Source organism: Pleurodeles waltl, chromosome 3_1 (assembly GCF_031143425.1).
Source record: "Pleurodeles waltl isolate 20211129_DDA chromosome 3_1, aPleWal1.hap1.20221129, whole genome shotgun sequence".
In the NCBI taxonomy this organism is placed as follows: domain Eukaryota; kingdom Metazoa; phylum Chordata; class Amphibia; order Caudata; family Salamandridae; genus Pleurodeles; species Pleurodeles waltl.
The window spans coordinates 125,089,033-125,115,996 of record NC_090440.1 but is presented as its reverse complement, the minus strand read 5'-3'; the positions used below and the strand labels follow the sequence as shown (position 1 = coordinate 125,115,996).

Here is a 26,964-nt window from a genome sequence, read left to right as displayed (position 1 = left end):
ACTGTACCTGGGGGTCTAAGCGACTCTGTGTCCGGCGCCGCTGGTGTTGGATTGTTGGGAACGACTCCATCACAACGGTGTGTTAACACCTCATCTAAGAATTTTGTGGTTCTAAGCGTTATTTTCTAGTTTAATCTTTAAAAATTCATAACTTGACTTGTTTATGTCAGATTTTTGTCGTTTTGGTCTTGTTTTATTTAGATAAATAGTTCCTATTTTTCTAAACTGATTTCATTAAGTTACTGTGTGTGTTGGTACGAATACTTTACACCTAACTCTCTGAAGTTAAGCATACTGCTCTGCCAAACTACCAAGGGGGTAAGCAGGGATCAGTTGAGGGTGATTCTATTTTTCCCTGACTAGAGTGAGGGTCCTTGCTTGAACAGGGGGTAACCCGACTGTCAACCAAAGACCCCATTTCTAACAGTGTCTATGTATTTACATACCTATATGCGTGTGCTGATGCTTGTCTGTGAATGTGTGTTTTTGATATGCATTCTCGTGAATGTGTTTTGGACTTTGTGCATGTTTATTTACAATCATTGGTTACAGCTTTCTCCTATATCCACAGTGCCGGGAGATGCTTGCTATTGTACAGTGGTGCTACAAAAAGGCTCTTTTCTTATTATTTGTCATCTTTCTCTTCCTCAGCAGGTCATTTTCAAGTATCGGAGGGAATTGTAGGCTGGTTCCCATGTGTTATTGTTGATTCATGACCATGTTTTCCTGTTTGTATGTTTTCTGCACAAGTGGAAACGTTTCTATGCTTGTGGATGTGCATTTCTTGGATGCAATGGTTGTTGTGTTTATACATTCCCACCCTAAACTCTAAGCTATTGTTCCCGCTTTGGCTTTGTTAACACTTTTATTAAAGGTGTTGCACAGCAGCGCAGGCTGAGGTGCAACACGGCCCAAAGTAAACTAAACAAGCTATTATGAAGTCAATGTTGGCCACACCATATCGCTTTGCTTGTATTTACTTTAAGCCATGTTACATTGGTGATCTCCCCATAAAATAGGCCTTGTCCATTGTACCAGGGGAGGTGTACGTATGCAAAAAAGGCATTCATTCAAGCAGGGTCCGCCACCACCGTCAGAGTATACAGGGCCTGTAAGTAGGCTGCAAACTCAACTATATTGTTGGAAATTGGGCTATTGTGTGGCCAGTTGTCCTCAGTGGGAACCAAACCCCCCATTGTAGTGCCTGACTCACACAGGGTAGCAAGAGGGAGCAGCCTAAGGCTTACTCAAGGGAGATGGTTTGGGCTAGGCACACATTAATAACACTCAATAAATGATTGACTGTACTTTTTCTTTAGAAAAGGAGAAGTAGATTTATTATGCGCATACTACTAAATACTATGCAATAGTTTACAAAGATTCATTGACGGATGGAACATACCATAGCTGATACTGCACCACCACTGGTGACCCCTGAAGGGGTCAACCAAACATTGTGTATTGAAACAGTCATGGTGTAATACGGATATTACTTGCAATAATCATGGATCAATAAAACATATGCAGTCATCATGTGAATCGAATAAAAACATCTATCAAAACCAAACTTCCGTCCCATTATTCTAGGACCACCAAAGGCTAAGTTATGGGTGGACATGTAAACCAAATGAAAGGCCATGCAAGGCATTATGGGGGGGTTTCCTGAGTACAGTGAATATTATACTAGCGTCTTTTCCTCTGTGCTGGGGAGAGCCGTGTTTTCTTTAGGTTTTGCGTGTTCCTTTTTTCTCTTGACAGTAGTCCCTTTCCACATGGGCACCCAGAGCTGGAAGACATTGGAGGGCATCATGGGGAGCACCCCCCAACTGACCTCGCTGGCTTCCCGTGTGTGCGGCTGTGGGAGCCAGCAATTCTTCTTTGTGTCTGCACGCTTCTGTGGGAAGACGAATGCAGGGTTGGCTGCCTCTCCATAACCCAGTGGCCAGGGAAGGGGTCCTGGCCCCCTCGGCTGCTGATGGGGAAGCGCAATGCTGCTTCCCAACACTCTGCAGTGCAGTGGGTCCGGGGATGGGGTTGCGTTCCCCTTGTTCTTAAATATGCCTGGGGGATGGGTCCCCGGGTGAGGTAGGAACACGGAAATGAGGTCTCAAACACGCCCTCTCCCCCAGCATTTATTAGTGCAGTTTCTTGCACCATCCGTGGGCCCTGGTCCACTGCAGTGGAGATTGATGAAACCTCAGCGGAGTCTCACGCACTTCTGAGGAAAATTAGGTCAAAGGTCCCCAAACTTTAGGATACCATAACTCTGGCCCCTTCGGGCTGATTTGAATGATCCTGGGATCATTTTACTCATGTGGCAAGCGTTATCCACCAGGGGCAGCTGTAAAAATCCTCCTAACCTAAAAAGTGGTGCAGTCCTCCAAAAGCTGGCCCTCCTGGTTCGCTGTGCCAGTTCTCCTTTGTGGCTTTGTTGGTGGGTGCAGAAAAGTTCAGGGTTTCCCAGAATTGGTCCCCAGTGGGACTAAAGGGGCCAGCTTCACTGGTGTTTGGGGAGACCCGCTAGTTCTGGGGTCAACTGGACAGAGTTCTGCATACTGAGTGAGGGTTCCTCTTTCCAGTTCTCCACGACAGTCCCAGGATCCAGCAATGAAGCAGGTTGAAAGTTTGCAGGCAAGAAGAGAGGGTCTTCCCATTGTGCTAGAGTTTATAAAAGGGAGAGGAAAGTCCCAGAAAACAGGCAACCCTATCCAATCCTGGGATGGCACATAACCTCTCCATCCCTGTCCCAAACCCTCCTGCACAGCATGTTGGGACAATCTCCAATGGCATCATCAAGGAGCCACTAGTCACATCAGCTCCTTGGGTCTCAGTTACACCCTCACTGATATCACTGCCAGAGACCTGCACACTAGAATTTCAAAGGTGATTCCCCCAGTGGTTTGGCTCCAGTTGTTTGGCCACACTCCTTTGTTCAGTGGGCTTGGGCAGGCCCATAACTGATGCATTGTGACAGCTGGGTGATTGATACAGAGCATTTTCCCCCACCCCTTTCCTCCTCAGGAGCAAGGAGAAGTAGTGCTAATTACATCTTTTGTGTGGGGGCTGGCTTTGTTCCTGCTGCTGGAAAGAATGTAATTACTGTACACAGCAGGGTGATCCTTTGCTGAGCCAGGGGAATATGAAAACCCATAAAATGTACAGTTATCATTTTGGAAGTGGTAAATCTGATTTTCCTATACAGGTTATGCTTCACTTCAAGACATCAATGGTCTCTATAGGCCAAGAGGAAGAGAAATTACACTCTAAGGCAGTTCGCTCCCTGGGCGAATTATGGAATGTCACTATAATCAAAACAGTAAAGCACAATGACTTTTTCCAATAGTGTACACTTCTCTCATGAGGCCTTTTCCAGGTGAATACCTATACCTTCAGAGTCCCCATTATACCAAGCTACCTGTGTGCTGTTACCGGCTGCGCATGACAGTAGTTTCCCACACGCAGCCCACACACATGTGCCCACACGTGGGAACATGTGTTCACCTGTACCCAACCAAGTGCCCTTTACCTTTGCTCCGTTGAAGCGGCCTCATCTTAAAAGGTGGGCACTAGCAGTAAACATGCACAGTATGTTTACCATGTGATTTCCGTGGGTGAGACACCAGTAAAGAGGCTCACCCACAGTAAAAAGTCCAAAAACTGGGTGATCAAAAAAGCAGATAATCTGGGTGCACTGCTGGGGCAAAACTCAGTGCAACAGATATCATGCGGCCAGCTGAGGATGGCGCATCCAGCAGACCTGATGGCTGGGATAGCCAGCATCGCCTCCTGCTGATGCAGCTGGGTCACCAGGAGTCTCTCTCCTTCTCACCCTGTTTGTAGTGTCAGCCTTACATCTGTTGGAGCACATGCTCAGCCCCGGAGTTATAAAGTGCATTAAGGTCCATGCAGGCCTTCTCTAGGTGGCACCAGAGGGGGACTGAGGGGTCTTCAGTATAGAGGTGGGTGGGAGATGTAATGCTGTCCTCCAAGGCTCACCACTGCTTCACCTTCTATTTGTTGGAGAGACTGGCGACTCATTAATTGGCTCTAAATGGTTGCTTTAGTGGCCACCCATAGGGTGCATGGGGAGGTGACATATCCCTTGTTGTGGTCCAAACAGGAGGAAACATAGGCCCGAAGTTGGGATTTTCCCAGGGGGAAACAATAGCATGAGACACTGAGGCACTACGGTTTGTAGCCCAAGGAGGACAGTCCCAGGTCCAGGGATAGGAGAATCGGGGAGTAGTCTAAGAGTGCACCCTCAAGAATCTGCACATCCGACAAAAGGGCAAACACTGATTGGGAGAATAAAAAGTAACCAAGATGAGATTGGGTGCCATGTACTGGTAAGAGGAAGGTAAACTCCAGTTCTGTGGAGTGTGAGAGTCACAAAATGTCAACAACACCATGATCCACAACAATGTCACACAGTATGGCCCGGTCTGTGTTATTGCCCACATCAAGCGGGCCAGTACAGTCCATGATCACACCTAGGGCCAAGTTCCAATTCCTCCAATGAATGAGTGGGTGGCATCAATTTCCCTTAGGAAGTGGTTAAGCTACCGGAAAAACTGTATTTTTAGGCCCTCTTGGCAAACTTACCGACCCTCTACAGAGAGTCCTCCCAACGAGACAGAGCTTGACAGACACTTAGCAGATGTCTTTTTCTGTCCATGTCATGAGGACGGTAAAGAGGAAGTATTTACACAAGAGGATCACCATGCTGAATTTCCGGGACCCATCAGCCATGGAAGGAGGCCAGCTGCTGTGGATAACTCTCTCCACCCAATTGCAACATACCTTTTCCAGCTCCTCCACAGAGAGGTGCAGCCCCTAAAGGAGGGCCACACTGATGCACTTGGATTGAAGGTAAGCCAGTACCTGCGCTTGATAAAATGGATGAGGCCATTCACATTCAAGCTGATGGATGTAAGCAGCTTGGGGGACAAGGAGTGAAGGTGGCCACCAAGAAGCAGGAATGCTAAGGTCCATGGGCAGAAGGGAAGGTAAAGAAAAGGGGCGAGGGTGAGTGCCTAGGAGCCCACACAGCACAGGAGGTCCCAGTGGAAAGGGAGGGGGACAGTTAAGACAGTAAAGGACAGCAAAGGAGCCATGGTAGCCCAGGTGAGGGGAGGCTGAAGAGCAGTCATCTGGGCAAGGGTGGGAGGGACATAGGTGGAGGAGCAAGGCAGACATGAAGGGATACCCAGGCCCGAGGAAGACACCCCCAATGGCATCTAGAAAACAAGAAGAGGTAAGCTAGGCCCGCAGACATGGTCAAAGAAAAGGGGGGGGAGCCAACAAATAGGACAGAAGCATGTTACAGCAGCAGTGCCTGGGGCTCTGGAATGTAAGACCAAGGAGAGGCAGAGCATAGGCAGCGTGCGAGGGAGAGGTGCAGCTGGATGGCCCCAGAAGCAGGCAGAGGGTGGGGAGTGTGACAGGATATAAGGAACAAGGAAAGGATCTGATTCGTGCTAGGTGGGCAACAGGCTACACCCAACCTCAGCAATAGACAACAATGAACAGAAAGTGAGAGCAGTCAGTAAACAGTAAAACAGCAGAACAACAGCACAAGAAACAGTCTCTTAGACTATGTGGCAATATTTAACCACCTATCCAGAGGGCATCAAAGGATTAGGCAAGTAGCAGCTGAGACGAGCCAACTGCAGCCAGAGCAGGGGGGAGGACACGTTAGTTCTCGGACAGGTTGGGTTTCAGTGGGGAACAGGACTTTTCACACCCTCAGCCTAGCGTAAGCTCCATCACAGCCCATATTGCCTTTTCTTTGGCATTTCAGGACCTGCCGGGGTGGTCCTGCAGACGGTCCAGATGCCAATCCCACTGGGTACTACAATCCTTGCTCTCCATCGGGAGGGCATCATCCAAGTGAAGCATCACCGACTATTTCACTGGCTTCGTGTCTGTCACCTAGTCCCAGAGGCCCTCCAGGAAGGACTGCCATTCCTGGGGATCAAAGAAGTCCTTAACCCTGCCGTCCTTTGTGATCCACATGTGCATGGGTTTGAAGAGGCCAAACTTGAATCTAGTTTGTGCAGTTGGAGCATAGGGTGAGGAAGACCTTTCTTTTTCATTAGTTTCCATGGAGAAAAACTCTATAATACAGATGTTATTGCCCTCAAAGTCATACAGGCCATGAGTACGGGCTGCAGAAAGGAGTTGCTGAACCTGCTCATGATGAAGGAAGTAGTCGATAAGGGACCGCACCTGTCCTGGCACCGCACAGTGCTCCGGGCCCAGTCTTTGGGCTCGCTGTATCACCAGAGGAGGGGAGAAGGGCAGACCCATGAGAGTAGGAAAAAAGTCCTTGAGGAAGCCAAGACATCGGAACCCTCTGCTCTTCCTGGAAATCTGAAGAAACAGAGATTGTCCCTGCAGCACTAGTCCTCAAGGGAAGAGATTTTATTACATAGGTGCTGCAATTCTGAGTCCCAGTCAGGGATATGGTTTAGACACTCCTCCACAGTGGTCAGGCGATGCTCCACCCCCTACACCCTGTTGTTGAAGCCAGGTATGTTGGCTCAGATAGATCTTGATTCCAAGTGATGCCAGACATCTTGGTGTCTATATCCTCCAGTATTCAGCTCCTCCTCCGCAGCCATCAGCTTCTAGCAGCAGGCCTGGGGGCTCAAGTTGCAAGGGCAGTAGACCCTTGAAGCTCACTGCCACGGAAATACACATTCCTGAGGGAGAGAGTGTTAGCTCCTCCATCCAGGAAGGGTATTGTTTCACAAACCAGAGAGACAGGGCTCTCCCCCAAAGTCTGTGTATTGGCTGTCTGGAGGTGGCATGCTGAATGGAACCAGTCAGCAACCATGCCAGCTAGGTTAGCTTTTGCAGAGGGCTCCTCTAAGGTAAACCCTGGGTACATTTAGGGATAAATCCAATACTGGTACCAGTTTGGATTTATCATTCTGAGTTGCTTGATATCAAACAACCCAAATTTGCAGAGTGGCCATCATGTAGCTGGGGAACCCACGTTTGACCAATGTCCAGTACATGTACTTAAAATGTCTGCTCTGTTCACTCACTATGTCCCAGGTTTGGCAAGGACAAAGTGGGGGCATATTGCTCATGCAACTATGCCCTCACATATAGTATGGTGTACCCTGCCTTTGGGCTGAAATGCCTGCCAGAGGGGTGACTTATCCATCACATATGCAGTGTAGGGTGGACAGGGCACACAGGGAGTGTGCCATGTCAAATGCGTCTTTTTAAGTTTGCCCCAGAGCAATCAGCCTGCAATGGCAGTGCTGGGTGGATCTGGGTGCTGGGCCCTGAAGGGTAGCACAATCAGTTCTGCTGCCCTCAGGGGCCTACCCCTAATGTCCCATGCCATGGGTACAGGTGTACCCATTTTCTATTGGCTTACAGTGATATTAAAGAGTAAATCCAATAGTGCCAAGCATCACAACAGATTTAGAGAAAGAGCTCTGGCCCAGGGAACCTGGTTAGCAGGGGCCCTGGGCACTACAACTTCTAGGATACATCAACATCAGGCAAAAGGTGGGGGGGTAACCATGCAAAAAGAGACCACCTCTCACAGTGGCCAGACCCCACCCCCTCCACTTTTTGATTTTGACTTGTGACATTAATATTTATGAAATTAAACTGCAGTCACAGATACAACATAGAACTTTGAAAGGTGAGATGGCATGCGTTATCCACTAAGCGGGAGAATCAGACGGTCTGTGATGGAAAGTTGGACACAATTCTCTCTTACTTTCACTTGTAGGTTGGTCCAGCAGTGAAGGCAGAACTCAAAGCATGTTGCCTGAATCTTGAGACTAGATAAGGTATAATACACTTATAAAGACAGAGAGCCTGACTGAGATCTTGGCGATGAGTTACTCCGTCACAACGGTGGCAGATATCTCGTCCACTATAATATAAATTGCCATAGGACATAATTTGACTTATATTTCAGTGGACTGGATATCTGTCACTGTTGTGAGGGAGTAACACGTCTGCCAAGATCTCAAACAGGCCCAGAGTGCTGAATCAGGGATGCTATTTTATGTAATAAAAAAAAACAATAAGAGTAACTAAACAATACAAATCACAAAGATCAAATAAATCCACAACAATAAACAGTTGTAACACTGGGCAAACTAGGTAGTTTCAATATCTACTGTCTGCATTCTATAACTGATATCCAATATTGTTTCTAAATCAAGCATAATTATCCTCCTGTAAAAACAGTAACTACTAAAATTATGATCACCATCAGTAGGAAAATGACAGCAACCACATAAAAAATAAATAGTGCAAACTATTTGTGATAATTGTGGTAATCAACTAATTTTAATTTTATTTGAGTCTGATTTCTTTTTACTGGGCTCGTAGCCCCTGCTTTTGTCTGCCCTGCCTGTTCCTGCCATTTTCTCGCTATCATCCCAGCTCCACTACCCCCTCCTGCATCCTTCATTGCTCCTCCCAGGATTATTTATGGAGACCCCTGTGTGGCAGCACAGCGGATGTGCACTGGAGGCATGCTGATGGGGCAACACCCATGTGCCAAAGGCAACACCATCTGCGTCTGTCCGCACCTGGACCACACCCAGCATCAGTATCCCTGGCCCTTCCACCTCCCACTGCTACACCGCTGAAGAGCATAGGGCCCTGGACCACGGACACCACAACAACAGCTGCTTCACTGTATCCTCGAGATCAAACAAATGGCCCTTCTGTCTCTCCCTCCACACTGCACCACACACCTGCCCCGGAACCCACTCAACTTCCACAAAGAAGACTAACAACTACTGAGAACCTCTCTAATGATTTCTGCTCAACGACCGCTCCCTCTGGAAACAGGCCGCAGAAATCTGGGACACCATCACCACCTATCCCCTAAAGTTGCCTTCATCACCAGGACAAGGCTTAACCCACACTCGAACCTTGACATTGCCACCGCCATCCTAGAGCACTACAAGAAAATACACTGAGACCACACCAACAAACATGGCGGAGGCATTGTCATCATCTTCAAGGACACCTTGCGCTGCACCGTCACCAATGATGACCCTAGGCATCTCATGGAACACCGTGACTTCTGACTACAAACCGACGCAAAGACCAAAATAATATAAACCCTCGCCTACAGATCCCCAGGGCTATGACTAGCTTTTTGTAATGCCATGTCCAACATCATTGACACTCTAGCCATCAACTCCCACCACTACCTCCTACTAAGCAATTTCAATTTTCACATTAACAACTCCAATGACACCAACTCCACTACTCTCCTGGGGTTTCTGAACAACATCAGCCTCCCCAACTGGTCACAGAACCAACACACAAAGCCGGACACACGCTCAACTTCATCTTCACTTCCAGTGGCAGAATCAAATTCACCCATGCCTCAGAACTCACCTGGACAGACCACACCATTGTGCACTTCACAATCTCCAATGCCCAACACACCACTGCTGAGCATCACCACTGTTGCTGGGGCAAGGTAACAGAGACCCAGTTGACACAGGCCCACTGCACCACACAACAGAGAACATCAAATAACCTCAACCAAGCCATCCAAAATTTCTCTGACTGGATCACCAGGTGCGGCGACATAGTCACCCCACTCAAACTAGCAAAAGTCAACAAAATCTCAAAAAGAGGTCAAGGAACTCTCCAATCTGACGGCCACTCAAAAAACATTCCACCCCTCCCAAGAACTCTGCAATACCCTCTCACACTACTTCTACAGGAAGATTGCCACCATGTACAATAACACCAATCCACCACTCTCAGCATCAAAACCCCCATCCAACTAATGAACACCAGACAAAAGGTCATTTCCTGGTCCCCGCTGACCACGCAGACCACCACAGACATAATTTTGTCAATCCACTGTGGGACACGGTTAGACCTGGCAGCCTTAGGGTGGTCATCCCCCCAATTTTTGACTGCCTCCCTCCACTTTTCTGCACTGTTTCTGCTGGTCTTAGGACTCTGCGAACTTTACCACTGCTAACCAGTGCTAAAGTGCATATGCTCTTTCCCTTAAACATGTTAACATTGGTTCATTCCCAACTGGCATCTTTGATGTACTTTTAAGTCCCTACTAAAGTACACTGTATGTGTCCAGGACCTGTACATTGAATTATACTAGTGGGCTCACAGCACTGATTGTGCCATCCACATAAGTAGCCCGTTAACCATGCCCCAGGCCTTCCACTGCAAGGCATGTGTGTGCAGTCACTGCCACTTCACCTTGGCATTTAAAAGTAATTGCCAAGTCTTAAACTTCCCCTTTTCTACATATAAGTCAGTCACACCTGCACTCATCTGCATACTTAATGGGCCTGACTCTTACATTTCAAAGGCTAGTGGCCTGCCCTCACACAATGGACTGCCAAACCCCCTACTGGGACCCTGGCAGACAGATCTGTACTGAAAGGGGAACATGTGCACTTCAAAACCGCTCTTTGAAGTCTCCCCCACTTCAAAGGCATTTTTGGGTATATAAACTGGATTTCTGACCACACCAACTCAGACACTTCTCGACCTACACCTGCAGCCTGTCAAGAGAAACTGCCTGGCTGCCCAAAGGACTCATCTGGACTGCTCTGCTCAGAAGGACTGCTGCCCTGCTGTTGCCCTGCTGCCCGCCCTGAGTTCTGACTTTGAGGAAACATGCTCGCCCAGGGCGTGAATTGAGCTTGCCACCTGTTGGCTGAAGTCTCAGGACCAAAAAGACTTCCTCTCTTCAGGAAACTTGTTGTGCGCCAAAAATCAATGCACAGCCTGCCGGAAACAACACACAGCCTGCCTTACGACCAGGAAACCGCCGCACAGCTGAACCGGAATGGCACAGTCTGACTTCCAAGTGGAAATTTGATGCAGTGCCTGCCTTGCAACAGGGAATTTGGCGCACCGCACAACCGGATCAATGCACAGCCGAACTGGAACAATGTAGCTGATTCCCCAAATGGAAAATCGATGCAGCACCTGCCGTGTGACAGAAAATTTGATGCAACGCCTGTGACTTCTTCCAGCACACCCAGGATTTCCACACTTCGTCCCTGGGTGTCAAAATGATTCCCGTAGCGCAGTGAGGAACCAAGACTGCGTGCCTAAAAAAATGACGTAAGCCCCTTGCAGCATGAAAAAAAAGACACATTGTCTGTGCTGTATTGGAAAACCGTTTGTGTAATCAAGAGATACCTGTTGATTTCTAAGATTTAAGATGCTTTTTAAACTTGCAAAAGTGATATTTCAACTTGTGCTTATTGAGTCTTTATCGTTTTGACCTTCTTTCAACCAGATAAATATTATCTGTTTTTCTAATCCTGTGGTGTATTTTTGTGATGTTTTTTGCTGTGTTTGTGTATAATTTATTGCACAAATACTTTACACATTGCCTTCTAAGTTAAGCCTGACTGCTCAGTGCCAAGCTACCAAAGGGTGGCACAGGATAATTTGGATTGTGTGTGACTTGCCCTGACTAGGAATGTGGTCCCTACTTGGAAAAAGGTGTATACCTGTGCCAACTTGAGACCCCATTTCTAAAAGACACCAACTGATCTCGGAACCAACCCTATCAGCTCAGAACTCACCACCATCCTCAGCACCTCCATGGCCACAGCAACCTTCATGGGCATTGGAAACACGCACAGGTCAAACTCCTTCTGAAGAAAACCTCAGTGGATCCCAGTGACCTAAAAAAATTACTGACCAGTCAGTACCTCAAACAAAACCACCTACTCGATGCTTTTCAATCAAGACTCTGTTCCAACCACATCACCAATACAGCTCTCATTGTTGCCACTGATGAAATTAGAACTCACCTCAATCATGGAGAAATAGTAGCCCTGCTCCTCCTCGACCTCTCTGCTGCATTCAACACTGTTTACCACCACACCCTCACTGACCGACTCCGCAACATCAGCATACCTCAAAGTGCCCTCAAATGGATCACCTCTTTCCTGACATGATGCACACACAGCATCCAACTTACTTCCCTTCACCTCCGCACCCAAAGTTGTCATATGCGGTGTACCTCAAGGATCATCCCTCAGCCTCCACCTCTTCAACAGCTACAAGCTCCCCTCATCAAAATTGTCAGATCCCACGGCTTCAGTATAATCTCCTGTCCAGATGACTCCCAACTAATCATCTTGCTCACTGATGACCCCACCAATACCAAAAACAACTTCTGCTATGCCATGACCAACATAGTCAAATGAGTGAGAAACAACTGCCTCAAACTGAACTTCGACAAAACAGAAGTACAACACCTCCATATGGGACCACAGCTGGTGGCCGACAGACCTTGGACCAAAGCCCACATCAACTAACCACACATGAAGACTGAGCATCATCCTCGACAGTCAACTGACCATGAAATGTAAAATCAACTCAATTGCCTTCCCCTGCTCCACAGAATCTTCAGATGGATCCCAAGCAACACAGAAAGACCATCACTCAGGCCCTCATCAACAGCTGCCTAGACCACCACCACACACTCTGTGCTGAAATCTCCACCCAGCTCCTCAGAAGACTCCTGATCATACAGAACACAGCAGTCAAACTCATCCTGAACCTCCCCAGAAGGACCCACATCTCCCGCTAGCTCAGAGATCTCCACTGGTTCCCCATCCAGAAAAGATGCCAGTTCAAGATCCTCACACTCACCTACAAAGTTCTACATGACCAAGGACCTTTTTACATCAACCATCGACTGACCTTCCCCCTCTCTCGCTCTTGCACATCCCACTGCTGCATCCGTTGCAGCTTTAGCGGGGACAACTCTTTTTCCTACATCGCTGCCAAATTCTGGAATGACCTGCCCCTCCACCTCTTAGATTTGGAGTAGGGCAAGGTAGCGCAAATTTCTGCATTGCCTTACTCTGAGCAAGAGAGGTGTTGCACGGAAATTTTGAAGGGTGTTTCCACACAACACCCATGGATCTTGACACATCCCCAGATTACAGGAGCTTGTAAACCTAGGAATGCACCAAGACCTTACACCTCTCAGGAGAGATTTAATAAGGAGAAATGTCTTTATTTCTTCTTGTTTTCCCCTTTCCCCGCTGCCTGTTGCATTCTGCATGCAATACATGGACAGATGTATCAGAAACCCACTCTCCACCCATGTAGCGCCTTCCTAGTGCAGATTTACAATGCCACACAGAGCCATGCAAGGTGGCTCTGCGTGGCATAATAAATCTGACTTAAGGTCTTACCCTGCCCTTTCATCACCTTGCATGACACAATGACAACACAATCCCTTACTAAATCTTGCTCTCTGATAACAGTAGTTTTTAAGTATTGCTGCTTACCATGTAACTGTTTTCTTCAGTAGTCTGCTCTAGAATGAACCCTGTGTGTTTCCATAAGGACTTAGAAGTGAGCGGATGTGGCTGTCATTTCTTACACAGTACAAAGATTTTTGCAATCATCTAAAGCATGGGTACTCGCAAACATTTTCCCAGGGCCAACAAATACTGTCTGTGCCATGTCTGAGGGCCGCACCAATGCCAGCAGGCTGATGGCCGGGGTGATTAAAAGTGGGCGTTGGGCGCAAATCAGATACATGGTGTGAACAACAAACCGTGAAAGAAAAAGAGATACTCATCTGGTGGCTGAATTGCAAAATGTGAAACCAGAAAACTAGGCATCAGTCCTTGCTTTCTCATTTGTCCAAACTGTGTGATCCTCAGCAATTAGTTGATTTCATTTGCCTCGTTTTTCTTCATTACCACGTATGAGAGCCCCTTGAAATACACAAGTTCAGGATGTCTGCTATACAAAACCTTCTCTAGTGTTTAAGTTCATATATGATGTTGTTCCAATTAAATGATACATACAAAGTGCACCTGACAAATTACTTGCCTCTTGGTTCACTAATGGCATTGTTTTGAGACTCGGGGCAGCATGGACCTTTCTAGAGATCTTGTTTCTCTAATAAATACCTCTAGGTTATCTGATCTAGTAAGGTAAAACGCACATGCATTTATATAAAATACTTTTTGAAGTTGTTCATCTGGGGGCTGCAATCAAAGGTCATGAGTAACTGCGTGCAGCCACTGTAGGAGGCTGGCCTGGCTTATAGTGGGTACCTTGTGGTACTTACACCTTGTGCCAGGTCCAGTTATCTATTATTAGTAGAATAGAGGTCTTCTAGCAGCTTAGGCTGATAGAGGTAGCTGTAGCAGAGCAGTTTAGGCTGAACTAGGAGACATGCAAAGCTCCTACTATACCACTTATATCATACAGCACTATATCATAAGAACACACAATACTCAGAATTACTAAAAATAAAGGTACTTTATTTTAGTGACAATATTCCAAAAGTATCTAAGAGGATATACTCTCTTAGGAGGTCAGTAATATACACAAAATATATGCACACAAACCAAAATCAGGTAAGTAACAGTTAGAAAAGTAGTGCAAACAATGTAGAATCACAATAGAATGCAATCCATATACCCCAAAAGTGGAATGCGAACCACAAATGGACCCCAGGCCTAGTGTAGTGTGTAGAGGGTCGCTGGGAGTGTAGGAAAACACGAAGGGTGTCCAAGATACCCCACCCCAAGACCCTGAAAAGTAGGAGTAAAGTTACCCTACTACCCTAGAAAGACAGTAAAGTTGAGATAGGGGATTCTGCAAGGAAAACAACTGACTGCCAAACACTGAAGACGTATTCCTGGACCTGAGGACATGTAAAGGAAGGGGACCAAGTCCAAGAGTCACGCAAGTGTCCAGGGGGGCATGAGCCCACTAAACCCCGGATGAAGGTGCAAAAGGACTGCCTCCGGGTGGAAGAAGCCGAAGATTCTGCAACAACGGAAGGTGCCAGGAACTTCTCCTTTGCTCAGAAGATGTCCCACGACGTGCTGAAGGATGCAGAGCTGTTCCCATGCAGAAAGAGCATGAAGAAGCCTTGCTAGCTGCAAGAGTCGCGGTTGAGGATTTTGGGAGCTGCCAGGGCCCAGGAAGGACCAGGAGGTCGCCCCTTGGAGGAGGAGACAGAGGGGGCGCTCAGCAATTCAGAGAGCCCACGCAGAAACAGGCAGCACCCGCAGAAGTACCTGAACAAGCACTTATAAGATCTGAGGACGACGGTCGACTCAGAACATCATAAGAGGGTCCCACGACGTCATAGTCCAACTCAGCAAGTTGGAAAATGCATGACGGAGTGCTGGGGACCTGGGCTAGGCTGTGCACAAAGGAAGTCTTGCAAAAGTGCACAGAAGCCCGAGCAGCTGCAGTACTCCCAGTCACAGGATTACTGTCTGGCGTGGTGGAGGCATGGGCCACTGGACTGTCGAAGACACTTGGACCCAGCTCCTGTGTTCCAGGGACCATGCTCGTCAGGATGAGAGGGGACCCAGAGGACAGGTGATGCAGAGGTTTGGTGCCTGCGTTAGCAGGGGGAAGATTCCGTTGACCCACGGGAGATTTCTTCTTGGCTTCTAGTGCAGGGTGAAGGCAGACAGCCCTCAGAGCATGCACCACCAGGAAACAGTTGAGAAAGCCATTAGGATGAGGCACTACAATGTTGCTGGTAGTCTTCCAGCTACTTTGTTGCGGTTATGCAGGCGTCCTGGAGCAGTCAGCGGTCGATCCTTGGCAGAAGTCGAAGAGGGAAGTGCAGAGGAACTCTGGTGAGCTCTTGCATTTATTATCTGGTGAGATGCCCACAGGAGAGACCCTAAATAGTCCACAGAGGAGGATTGGCTACTTAGAAAGGTAAGCACCTATCAGGAGGGGTCTCTGATGTCACCCGCTGGCACTGGCCACTCAGAGCTGTCCATTGTGCCCTCACACCTCTGCATCCAAGATGGCAGAGGTCTGGGACACACTGGAGGAGCTCTGGGCACCTCCCCTGGGAGGTGCTGGTCAAGGGAGTGGTCACGCCCCTTTTTTTTGTCTAGTTTCGCGCCAGAGCAGGGCTTGGGGATCCCTGAACTGGTGTAGACTGGCTTATGCAGAGAGGGCACCATCTGTGCCGTTCAAAGCATTTCCAGAGGCCAGGAGAGGCTACTCCTCCCAGGCCCTTCACACCTATTTCCAAAGGGAGAGGGTGTAACACCCTCTCTCAGAGAAAATCCTTTGTTCTGCCTTCCTGGGACCAGGCTGCCCAGGTCCCCAGGAGGGCAGAACCATGTCTAGGGGATGGCAGCAGCAGTAGCTGCAGTGGAGACACTGGAAAGTTAGTTTGGCAGTTCCTGGGCTCTATGCTGGAGACATGCAGAATGGAATTGGGACCCTAGACATGTTACATGGCCATGTTCGGAGTTACCATTGTGACGCTACATATAGGTATTGACCTATATGTAGTGCGCGCGTGTAATGGTGTTTCCGCACTCACAAAGTCCGGGGAATTTGCCCTGAACAATGTGAGGGCACCTTGGCTAGTGCCAGGGTGCCCACACACTAAGTAACTTTGCACCTAACCTTCACCAAGTGAGGGTTAGACATATAGTTGACTTATAAGTTACTTAAGTGCAGTGTAAAATGGCTGTGAAATAACGTGGAAATTTTTTAAGAATTGTCTGAGCTCCCTATGAGTGGCAAAAGAAATGCTGCAGCCCATAGGGATCTCCTGGAACCCCGATTCCATTTAAAGGCAGAGAGAGCATAAACACTGAGGTTCTGGTTAGCAGAGCCTCAGTGATACAGTTAGGCAACTCACAGGGAACACATATAGGCCACAAACATTTGAGCACTGGGGTCCTGGCTAGCAGGATCCCAGTGACACATATCAAACACACTGACAACATAGGGTTTTCACTATGAGCACTGGGCCCTGGCTAGCAGGATCCCAGTGAGACAGTAAAAACACCCTGACATATACTCACAAACAGGCCAAAAGTGGGGGTAACAAGGCTAGAAAGAGGCTACCTTCCTACAGTCACCAGGCAGTACTTTGAGTTCCCCTGATCTAAAGGTAATTGTAATAATGACAGATGCACCAGATGTGATCTCGTCCAGTTTCTTGTTACAGTGTTTGTTACACCTTCTTGTCACAATGTTCACGTTGCATGTCAATACATTTTCGCAGGCTAACATTTAAGATGTATCACGTCATCAGCATGAAGTGGGCTGCGCCTGCGCATCATCATCAAGGTTCCACCTAAATTATACTTGTGCATGGAAGGCACCACACACTTTTCACTGGGTGCGAAAGTCAGTGTAATTCCTAAGAGCTTCTTTGACTTTTGCCAGACTAGCACATGCACGTAAGTGCATCTCGACTCAACTCAGAAGTCAGTGCCGTTTTGATCTTATTGTGCTACTTTAGAAAAGCCATTGTTCTTACTGTGCGAGCACCTTGGAACCAGTGCTTAATTTGTAAATAAAAAACGTGCTGGTGCCCAAAACCCATCTCTTAAACACGCATCTGCTGCATTAAATGTGCGAGCACAGGATACTGAGGCAGCGTAATCCAGACGCCATCACAGGCCTCTTTACTCCATTTACAGCCATGCCTGCCCCTTCAGCTCGCTCATGCAGCTTTCTGCTTTCTCCCATTGTGACGCTTTTTCGTTTTTCTCTTCCTCAGTCTTTCCCATATGTGTCTTTTATTCGCAGTAAATGCTTGAGACAGAAAAATAAGCGCCGGCCCTCAAAAATAAGTGCTGGTGCTCCGCACCGGAAACAAGAAGCACATATTAAGCACTGCTTGGGGCATGACATTACACAGAGCAAATTCCAAAGCTCCTGGTATAGTCCTGTGACAAGTTACTTGGTAAGCATCTCTGCACAAGTAAACAAGTGAGTGTTCTCCTCACAGGAGGCTTGAACAAATTATCCGTGAGTGGTAGCAGTTGTTGTAGTTTAAAGTTTAATTGCTGGTACCTGAGGTACTGCTTCAGATATGCTAAAGTTAATGCAAATTCGGAACAGCAACTACTATCAGTACTCCCGCGCTTATGTCAACATGTTTCTAGTGAGACAATTTCAAGAATAGTTTCGAGATGATCTGGAATCCTTAGATCTGCTATGAGTTCTTTTGTTACTCGCCGCCAATGTGAAGAAAGGAAGAGGAGTTCAAATGCAGATGTCATTTACACAGTAAATCCATTAGAGAGTCCCATACGCTCTCTGCTTAGTCCTCCCGCTCCCTTAAAATGATGTACTACTACTCTTCCTCTGTTTCGAGATCAGTCCAACATACTGCATTCTGAATGACATCCCTGGGTCATAATATGTGAAGGGCGCACTGTCCCTTTAAATAGGTGCACTGGGATGAACAGGAATAGTGCGCCCTATTACAATGAATGTGCTGCCCTATGGGCAGTTGTAAACTGGAACTGCCCTGGGAGCAGCGCATTCAGTAAAATATGAAGTTGCTGCTTTAAAGCTGCTCTTTGTTTCATAGTGCAAGTGCCCTGATGCTTGCACTTTAAAGAAGGGAGAGAGATCTCCCTGCAGGCGGTGCAGTGAGTGACTCTGCACTCAACTGTGGGGGAATGTCTAGGGGATCCACTGGATCTTCTTTTCCCCCACCAGAGAGCTGCCTTCAGGAGGCACACTCACAATTTGCCACATTTGTGTTGCATTGTGAGTGCGCCTCCTAAGGAGGGCCTGTTTGTCCCCACCCCTACGGCTATACGTCTATACGTCCTACGCACAGAAGCTAGCACCACCTTATGAAGCAACCTTAAATTTATTGAACATAGATACTTTTCTGTACTTGCGCTAAAATACATACATTGTGCAGGAATCTTTTTCTCTTTTTGTGTTTTCTGTTTCCCCATGTTGCTGTCGAATAATGCTTCTGGTTCCCCCTTAATTAATTTTGGTGATATTTGTGATTAGCAACCCACAGGATTTCTTTTGCTTACACTAGTTGTATCCCAGATCCTGAGGCTTGCTTTAGATTGTAATGGTGTCTGGAAGCAGGTGCATACCTGTGAGGGTTCACAATTCATTTGAGTATCAATTCCAAACTTTCTTCAATACCAAGAGATATCTGACAAGGAGACTCACTCCTACACGGAGGAATATATTAATAAAGTTATACAGGGCTAAGCCAACTTTAGCTTCTTGAACACTTCCATTCCAGTGGCCGATGCAAAACTAAATGAAAAACAGAGCAGACTAGAGAAACTAGAAAAATAATTGATCAGAGCAGGAATACATAGTCATCTGTTGAGTAATTACCTTTAAATCAACATTATGGTGATAGGCTTACAAGTTAAGAATGAACCCACTATTCTTGTGGAGGACCTTAAATTTAGGGAGAGCTTCAGTTTTGTAGCCAACAACTGCTCCTGTCATTGGAAGGTGCTTGGGACTGACACAGCATTAGAAAATGTAAATGAACAGATTTAAGAGATTGTAGAACTCAAAAACGAGATTCTGGACAATAAATCCCTTGTTAATGCGAAAGAGGACTTAGAAAAACTTGAGAAGATCGTCCACAATTTTGTCACTATCAACCAGCCTCGCAAGTTGGACAAAATAGCCAAGGATATCAGATTTTACGATAAAAAGGTCACCTATCTCTACTTACATGAGGAGTATTATATCGAAGACGCTCAGAATAGATACACTTATGAGGGAAAACCATTTACCCCCAAATATACCAACTTTTCTGAATCATCGTAAGCAAGTGGTTTGGACAGTGAAAGTGACCAACCAGTAATAGCATTGAAGTACGTGGTCAGGGTCCAGAATAAGAAGAGCAGCAACATGTTTTTGTTTTTTTAGGGGATGGTCAATAGATGCTCCACAGAGGTTGTGGGCAGGACCAGAATTGGAGCAATGGGCAGAGGCCGAGATCAAGGGTGAACCAGAGGGAGGAACAGGGAATGCAGGGCAGGGCATTTCTACCCTGCAAGAGAGTTATTGGGAAATTCAGATGAGGTGAAAACACCACAGGTGGTGGACAATGAAGATGTACAAGATTTGATTAACACAAACAACCTTGTAATCCATTTCTAGGACCATAAACTCACTTCTGGTGAGCTATAGATATTGTCCAAGGGCCTATCTTTAGTCCCTACCATACCACCTAAGTCTTTCAGTATCAAGATGGAACTCCACCAGTCCTTTAGAAAAGTGAGACTGAGGCACTAGTTTAACAAAGTCCCAGCCACCAACGTACAAGCCAACATAGGCTTGAGAATAGCGTCTGTCTTCACACCATCCACACACCTTTTGTCACATAAAATCCTGGCATTTGAGCAGGTTGTTCTTTGTGAAATCATGAATCTTGTGTCTAAGAAAGAGTACATCAGATATAACATTAGTAAGGATGAACATAATTCCCTTGCAACATGAAGCAGAATGACTAGATTGTGATTAAGGCTGCGGATAAATGGAGAGCCATTGTTGTGCAGAATCATAGTGACTACAGAGGAGAAATCCTGTACCAACTGGGTGTTCAAGAGCATTACTTGAAATTAAAGGGCGACGCCACCGGTGAGGTAGGCAGAATAATAAAAGGAACTAATGATGATGAACTACTTGAAGGATTCCAGAGTAAAGAGGAGTATGACTATTTGAACAAAAAGTGTCCCAGGATGCAAACCATCTACATGCTATCTTAAAATACATAAGAATCTGAGACATCCCAGATGCCCTATAATTACCCAGATGCTCTATAATTTCAGGATGCAGGTCTAGTCTTGAACCTCTGTGTAAGTATATAGGCCTATTCCTCAAACCTTGGGTCTAATCCACTCGTTCCTACATCAGTGACACAGTGGAAGTCATAAAATTGATCGAAGACTATCTCTTCATCCTATCTGATCAGTTACTTATGACAACGACCATCGTCTCATTGCACACAATTATTCCACAAGAGCTGGTTCTTGAAACCATTAGACAGGGCCTGACCGTAGAGAACACCGCATGCAAGTTCCTACTGATTACATAATGAAACTATTACAAATTGCCATGACTGAAAATTACTGAAAATGTCTTCAGGTTGAAGCTGATAACTACTTCCAAGCTAAGAGAATGGCAATGGGGGCTTACTTTGCTTCAGATCTTGCCATTCTTTATATGGACCAATATTAAGGGACTCATCTTTATGGACAATAACCCATTCTCTTCTAACATTACTGTTTGGAAGAGACACATAGATGATGTTTTACTCATCTGGACAGGGAGGGTATCTGAGACTTTTCACGAGTGGCTCACCTGTAGATCAGAATGTATAACATTTTCGTTATCCTACAGTAGGCAAGAGATCAAATTGTCAGATCTCTCCATCAAAGTAGATTATGAGAAACTCTACACCATACAATAAAGGAATGAATCTTCCCAACAGGCAATTCTTGAGAATTAGAAAGAATTCTCGCTTTGGGGAGGATTATTTTACAGAATCAGACATTCTGGTAAATAAACTAGAAGAACAAGACTATCTCAAAGGATTGATTAAGTGATCACAGAAAAAAGTGTGGTACTGCCCACATGATATCCTTTTGGACCCCAAATAGACTGTTACTTCCCTGCAGAGAATAATTTGTGTCACTACTTTCGGTACAAGGAGTAATGACATTAAAAGGAATATCATCAAGCCCTGGGGAATGATCTCCGATGACCTTGGACTGAAAGAAATACCCAGGTACGCTTTCAAAAAGGGCAAAAGTGTAAAAAACCATGTAGTAAGCACCTTATTAAAATCACCAACCAGTACTGATTTATTGGCACAATGAAACCTACCAACCATTTTACTCTACTTTAGTGGTGGCGCCAGTTTAGTGGGCAGTGTAAAGCCTAAGCACTTACACTCACTGTAAAAGACTTTTCCCATAACAATCACAGCTTTGTCCTCAAAAGGCTCACAAACTGCAATAGCATGGACATGATCTATGTCATCCAATATCCCTTTGACCAATGGCATGTAGGACAGACACAAAAAAAAGTTAAGGTCAGAGTTCCGCAACACTGCAGCCGGATATGCTGTAAAGTACAGGGGTACCTCTGGTGGAGCACTTTGTGGTGCTCAACCACCCTGTGGAGAGTCGTAAATTGTTTGTGATTGAAAAATTCTTGCCAAACCGGAGGGGGGAGTTATTTTTGATCCCTTTAATATGCCTAATTGCAAAAGGATCCATTTACTTGATACTGTGACAAATGGGCTAAATGAGTTTGAGGAAATCGCAAGACAGGTGGCCACATTAAGCAATGGCTGAGGGAAATTTGTTCTTCGGGATATGATTGCTCAAGCTCAATTAACCTCTGCTGTAACGTGAGGAAAAGTTTTCTGTTTTTTCTTGATGTACCCTAATTGCTGAGATCTTCTATACATTTGTGTTTACCAGACGTACAGCAATGTTTATTCAATTGCCCTTAACATCGTGTGTAACTCTGCACCTTACTAAGACTGTGCGAGCAGAGCTCTGCCGCAGGGTAATTTTCTTCTTCCAGTAAGCATTGAGTAAACATATGAACAGATTAATAATTTTGCAACAGATCCACCTACCTGATGAATGGAACTTGAGTAACACATTGTATACCTCTGTTAAATTACTGCTTCAAGGGTGATGTGTATATACTGTTTAATCATACGGAACAAGACATTTTGAATGTTACCATCCTTGCCCTCTTTAACACTACTGTTGCAAGTGGGGTGTGTGTGTATCTCGACATAACACACTACCTATATGATGAATGCCACTTTATTTAAATCCCCGGTACATTACTCATTTCAAGGGTGATATACTTTTCAGGCGTAGGGACTACACATTTTCAATGGCTTAATTTTCGTCAACCTAGCCCTCTATTACATCACATTTGGAAGGGCGCTGTGTCTATATACACGGAGCACATTGACAAATTCCACGGGCTTTGTGCCAGCATGGACTGCGCTTGCTGGAGCACTGTGACATAATTCACATGCTTTGTCCAAGTAGATCTAATACCTACAGGGAACACAGCATGCTTGAACTAGATGGTCATCGTGAAAGTATGCAGATCGCCCATCAGGACATAGACTCTGACACCCATTGACTAGTCTAAAAGGCCATTTATTAGGACAGGCTTGTTCATCATAATATAACATCAACATAACTGGAACTTTAAATGAACAACCTTTCTTCTTTAACCTTTGGCCACCACTGCCTCTCCATGCTTGCATGACCTGGCCGCCTGTATTTGAGAGGATTTAGTGGTTGTGGCATCCTGTCAGAGTGTTGCCATTGAGTGGAGCTGGAAGTGTCTGTGTTAGGAGGACGGTCTCCTTTACTTAAAGGGGCTGGCTTCAAGGAAAATGCTGCTCATTGTGAATGCGGGTCGGTTCCAGCCTAAATCAGCTATGATGTGAGGTAATAATGTCATATATTTTATCTATTTACTGAAAAAGGCATGAACCGCAAGTGTATGAAAGTGTGATTTAAAGTTATATCGGTAAACTGTTATTTTCTTGCTATGTACTTGGCCACGCACACTACATTGCTCAGGATGTGGGACTAAATTTATGAAATAACATATAATTTATATAATATAAACTACAATATCTGTTACAGTGAATCATACTTTTTTGCATATGTAAATTACAACATGCAATTCACACATGAAAAGCACAGTGGAAAGTGATTGTAATGATCAAGAAAATCATGCGTGTATACGTAATCAACTTTTGCCACAGGTTACCTTTTCCATTTGTGTGAAAGAGGTCAATCGTGTTTAAAGATTGATTCATTGTCAACCAAACAGGCCCTCAGAGTAGGCCAAACTGATGCATGATTCAGGTAACTACAAGAAAGGCCATTACAGCATTGTATCAAAACTATGTAGATAAGCAATTCAATCATGAAAAATAGTAGAAACTGACATAAAATGAATGCCCCATAATGTCACCGATATAATGTGACCTAAAAGGTGATTTCAAGTTTTACATTGCATTTTACATGACAGACATTTGTCTTTTGCATTATCCATTAGAAGAAATATAAAAATTCAAGTTAAAATGTATTTCTCCAAAGTGATAGAAAGGTACAAACACTTAAAATACCTTAAATTTGACTGCAAAGTGCCAGGTGACATAATATTTATTAGACATATTTACCTCGTGAGGCGGAAATGCTGCTTCATATGTTCCATTCCCAAGCAATCTCGACACACCTACAACGAGAGAAAACATTATTTTACAAGACGTGCACGAGATTTATCAACTTAGAATTGAGAAATCGGCAACGCAGACCACACAATGAACTGAAAGAAAGAGAATGCCTTTACCTGTTCACTGGAATCTAACTCCATCTTTCCAGTTCAAGAAGACCTGAATACAAACCTTTTCTGAAAGACATTTTCCAGCTAAGCGTCCCTCTCTCTGATATTTTCGCTTTCAGTAGTTCGAGCAGAGTTGTGCTGCGTTTATTACTGTCATGATGAACGATCCTATTATTAATGATATTATTATGAATCGTCGTCCTCATCATCATCAGTTTAGAGTAGCTTTGGCCGCCTAGCTCAAGCGTGCACTAGTCCCTGTGAACGGCGACTTACCCTGCTTATTCGGTTCCTTGGTGGTACCCGCTGACCTAGTTGCTAGGGTGCTGGTGCAACATCGGGCTCCTGCTTCTCAAACGCACCTTGGAGGCCTCCCTTTTTTATCCTGTCATATTCTATTTCTCTTACTGCCGCCTTGTCTGTTGCTCCCTCGCCTTCAAATATTTTCATGAATACAAAGGCGGGTAAGTAGTTATGGATTCTTTTTTTACACTATGCATAAACTGAAAATTCGAGTTATCATGTTCTGTTGGCACGGATGAGTTGTTTTTTTAGGACGGGTGTCAGAAAGATGGTTATTTAGCAACTACTTAATGAACACATGTCCTGTCTCAGAGTGAAACCCTGTGTGTTAAGTTCAAGACGTTCCAAGAATTTTAAAGCCAAGAAACGAACACAGTAGGAGTCACAAACCGATTAAGAGAAACAGTAGAACAAATATTATGCAAAGATACAGAAATTGAATAAAACTGGATAGGAGGAGACAAACAAAGTTATGAATTATTTACGCTTTAATAGAAAAATATATATAGTATGAAGTTGTAGTTCGTGGTTGAGTGATTTTAGGCCCATCATGATGGAGCAGAGGTGTTATAAACCATGAGGCTCGCCTCAGACAAAGTTGTACTTTCTAACATTGTCTTCTGTTTGGAGGTTAAATTCTTCTGGTACTGATAAGGTCTAAGACTGAAGCAGGTGAATGTTCATTAAAGTCAGACATGCCATCATCAAACTACAGATGAAGCTGCTGGTTTGGGGGCAAAAGCTGAATGTGGGATTGCAGTACAGTGACTCTTTTTGCATGATCACCTTATTTTTTCGACTTATGTTGCTGAATTTTTGGATCTGCAAAAACAACAAGGTGATGGATTGAATGCTTGAATTATTCTCAGCCACTGGCAGGTACTGGGGCTGCATACAAATCCATTGATTTTGCCCACCGTGCCACCTCCATTTGGACATAGCCACATGCAAATCAGTCTTGCCCTGCTTCTTATGCAAAGTGTCAAACCCAAACTGCCAGGTCAGTTCCTCCCTGAACCAGAACACAAGCAACCTAGGACTGGTTTCACCCTAGTTAAGGCTCATCATTCAGGTATAGCTTGGTTCCAGTGGCACAGTGAGCCCTGGACCCACATCTGGGCAACCAGGCGCACTTAGGGCAGCAAAATCAAAATCAAAAGGGTAAGGGATGAAATGATTGTATTAATCTCAGTCATTAGTGAGCGGTCAAGGTCACATCCCAATCCATTGTTTTTGTCCACCATGTCCACCATCCACATCAGTGGAGATCCAGCCATATCCAAATCAGTCTTGACCGTGTTCCTTATGGAAACAGTCCAAGCCTGAACTGCCAGGCCAGGTCCTCCGTGAACCAGAACACAAGAAACACAAGAAACCTAGGACCGGTTTCGTCCTAGTTAGGGCTCTTCAGCCAGAGGTACCAACTCAGCAGAGACATTACAGCAGAGAGCGCTATTGCTGCAGCCCTAGGGTTGAGCCACATGGGGGTGTCTTGTGCAGTTTCTCTCTCTCTGTGTGTTCCCCCAGCTTTACCACCCCCACACCTGTTACATAAACTAACATCATCCATCCACCTCAGCTGTTGAGGGGCCTCGTCTAATTCCATGTCTCCCAAACCTCACTCAGCACTCCAAATTACCAACAAATCACCAACAATTTGCAGCCTCAACATGCAAGCCTTTTTGGCCCACACAGCAGGAGGGTACAGCATCAGAATGCCTAGAAGAACACTACCCATCCAATCTAGGACAGTCTCCAAATGGAAAGCTTCCCACATACTTACAATCAACATGGTAAGTAAGCAGGCTCAGAAACCTGCCAAGGGCTGCGTTCCACATCTGCAGGTGTGCTCCGTTCTGCCAATACTGCCTAAACTGACACTAACATGCCTAATCACCCACTGCTTCCAGGCTCCTCATGCCACCACTAGTGACAAAAGCAACAAAAGCAACAAAAACTTGATAATAATCTGAGCAACCCTCCAGCTCTGGACTAGTATCAACCCCACCTGAGAGACACAGGACCCAGTACTGTCCAAGGATGAGTGGGGTTTAAGTGCGCATCAACCACATTTTCCAGTCTCCTAGCTTGCAGCAGAGCTAGTAACTCAGAAGTCAGGTCACAGAAGAAGCAAAAGACTAACATCCGCCTCCAAGACACACGCCTTTTAGATCACCGCCAGTCCACTGAACTGCTTTTGTCCTCCATTAGTGCCTCCCAAGATGCCATGGTTAGAGCACTGCTATGGCAGTCATCCAAAATGAAGCTTCAAATCAATCTTTTACATTCCCTGGCCCTCTGCCTAGAGGACCTGAGGACCAAGTTGGATTTCATCAAAGCTAAAATTCAAAGTGAGTTAGAAGGAGGTTTGTGACCATGTGCCCTCATCATAGAAAAACAGGGCACACTCATAGGGCTACTAACAGAGATGGTTGCCTTTGTCAGAAGTATGGCCAGCTCATCCACAGGTAACAGGAACCTTATACCAACCCATGAAAA

The 26,964-nt window shown here is 45.7% G+C and overlaps 1 protein-coding gene across 3 annotated transcripts in view; it reads right to left on the bottom strand.

Moving 5' to 3' along the window:
- Positions 1-26,964, bottom strand: part of ANO3 (anoctamin 3) — a 1,608,515-nt gene that overhangs the window by 856,400 nt on the left and 725,151 nt on the right. For all 3 annotated transcript variants that reach the window (XM_069221955.1, XM_069221956.1, XM_069221954.1), the window contains one exon: positions 23,999-24,054. In XM_069221955.1, the coding sequence (XP_069078056.1) occupies positions 23,999-24,054 (56 nt within the window). The remainder of the gene's footprint in view (positions 1-23,998; positions 24,055-26,964) is intronic.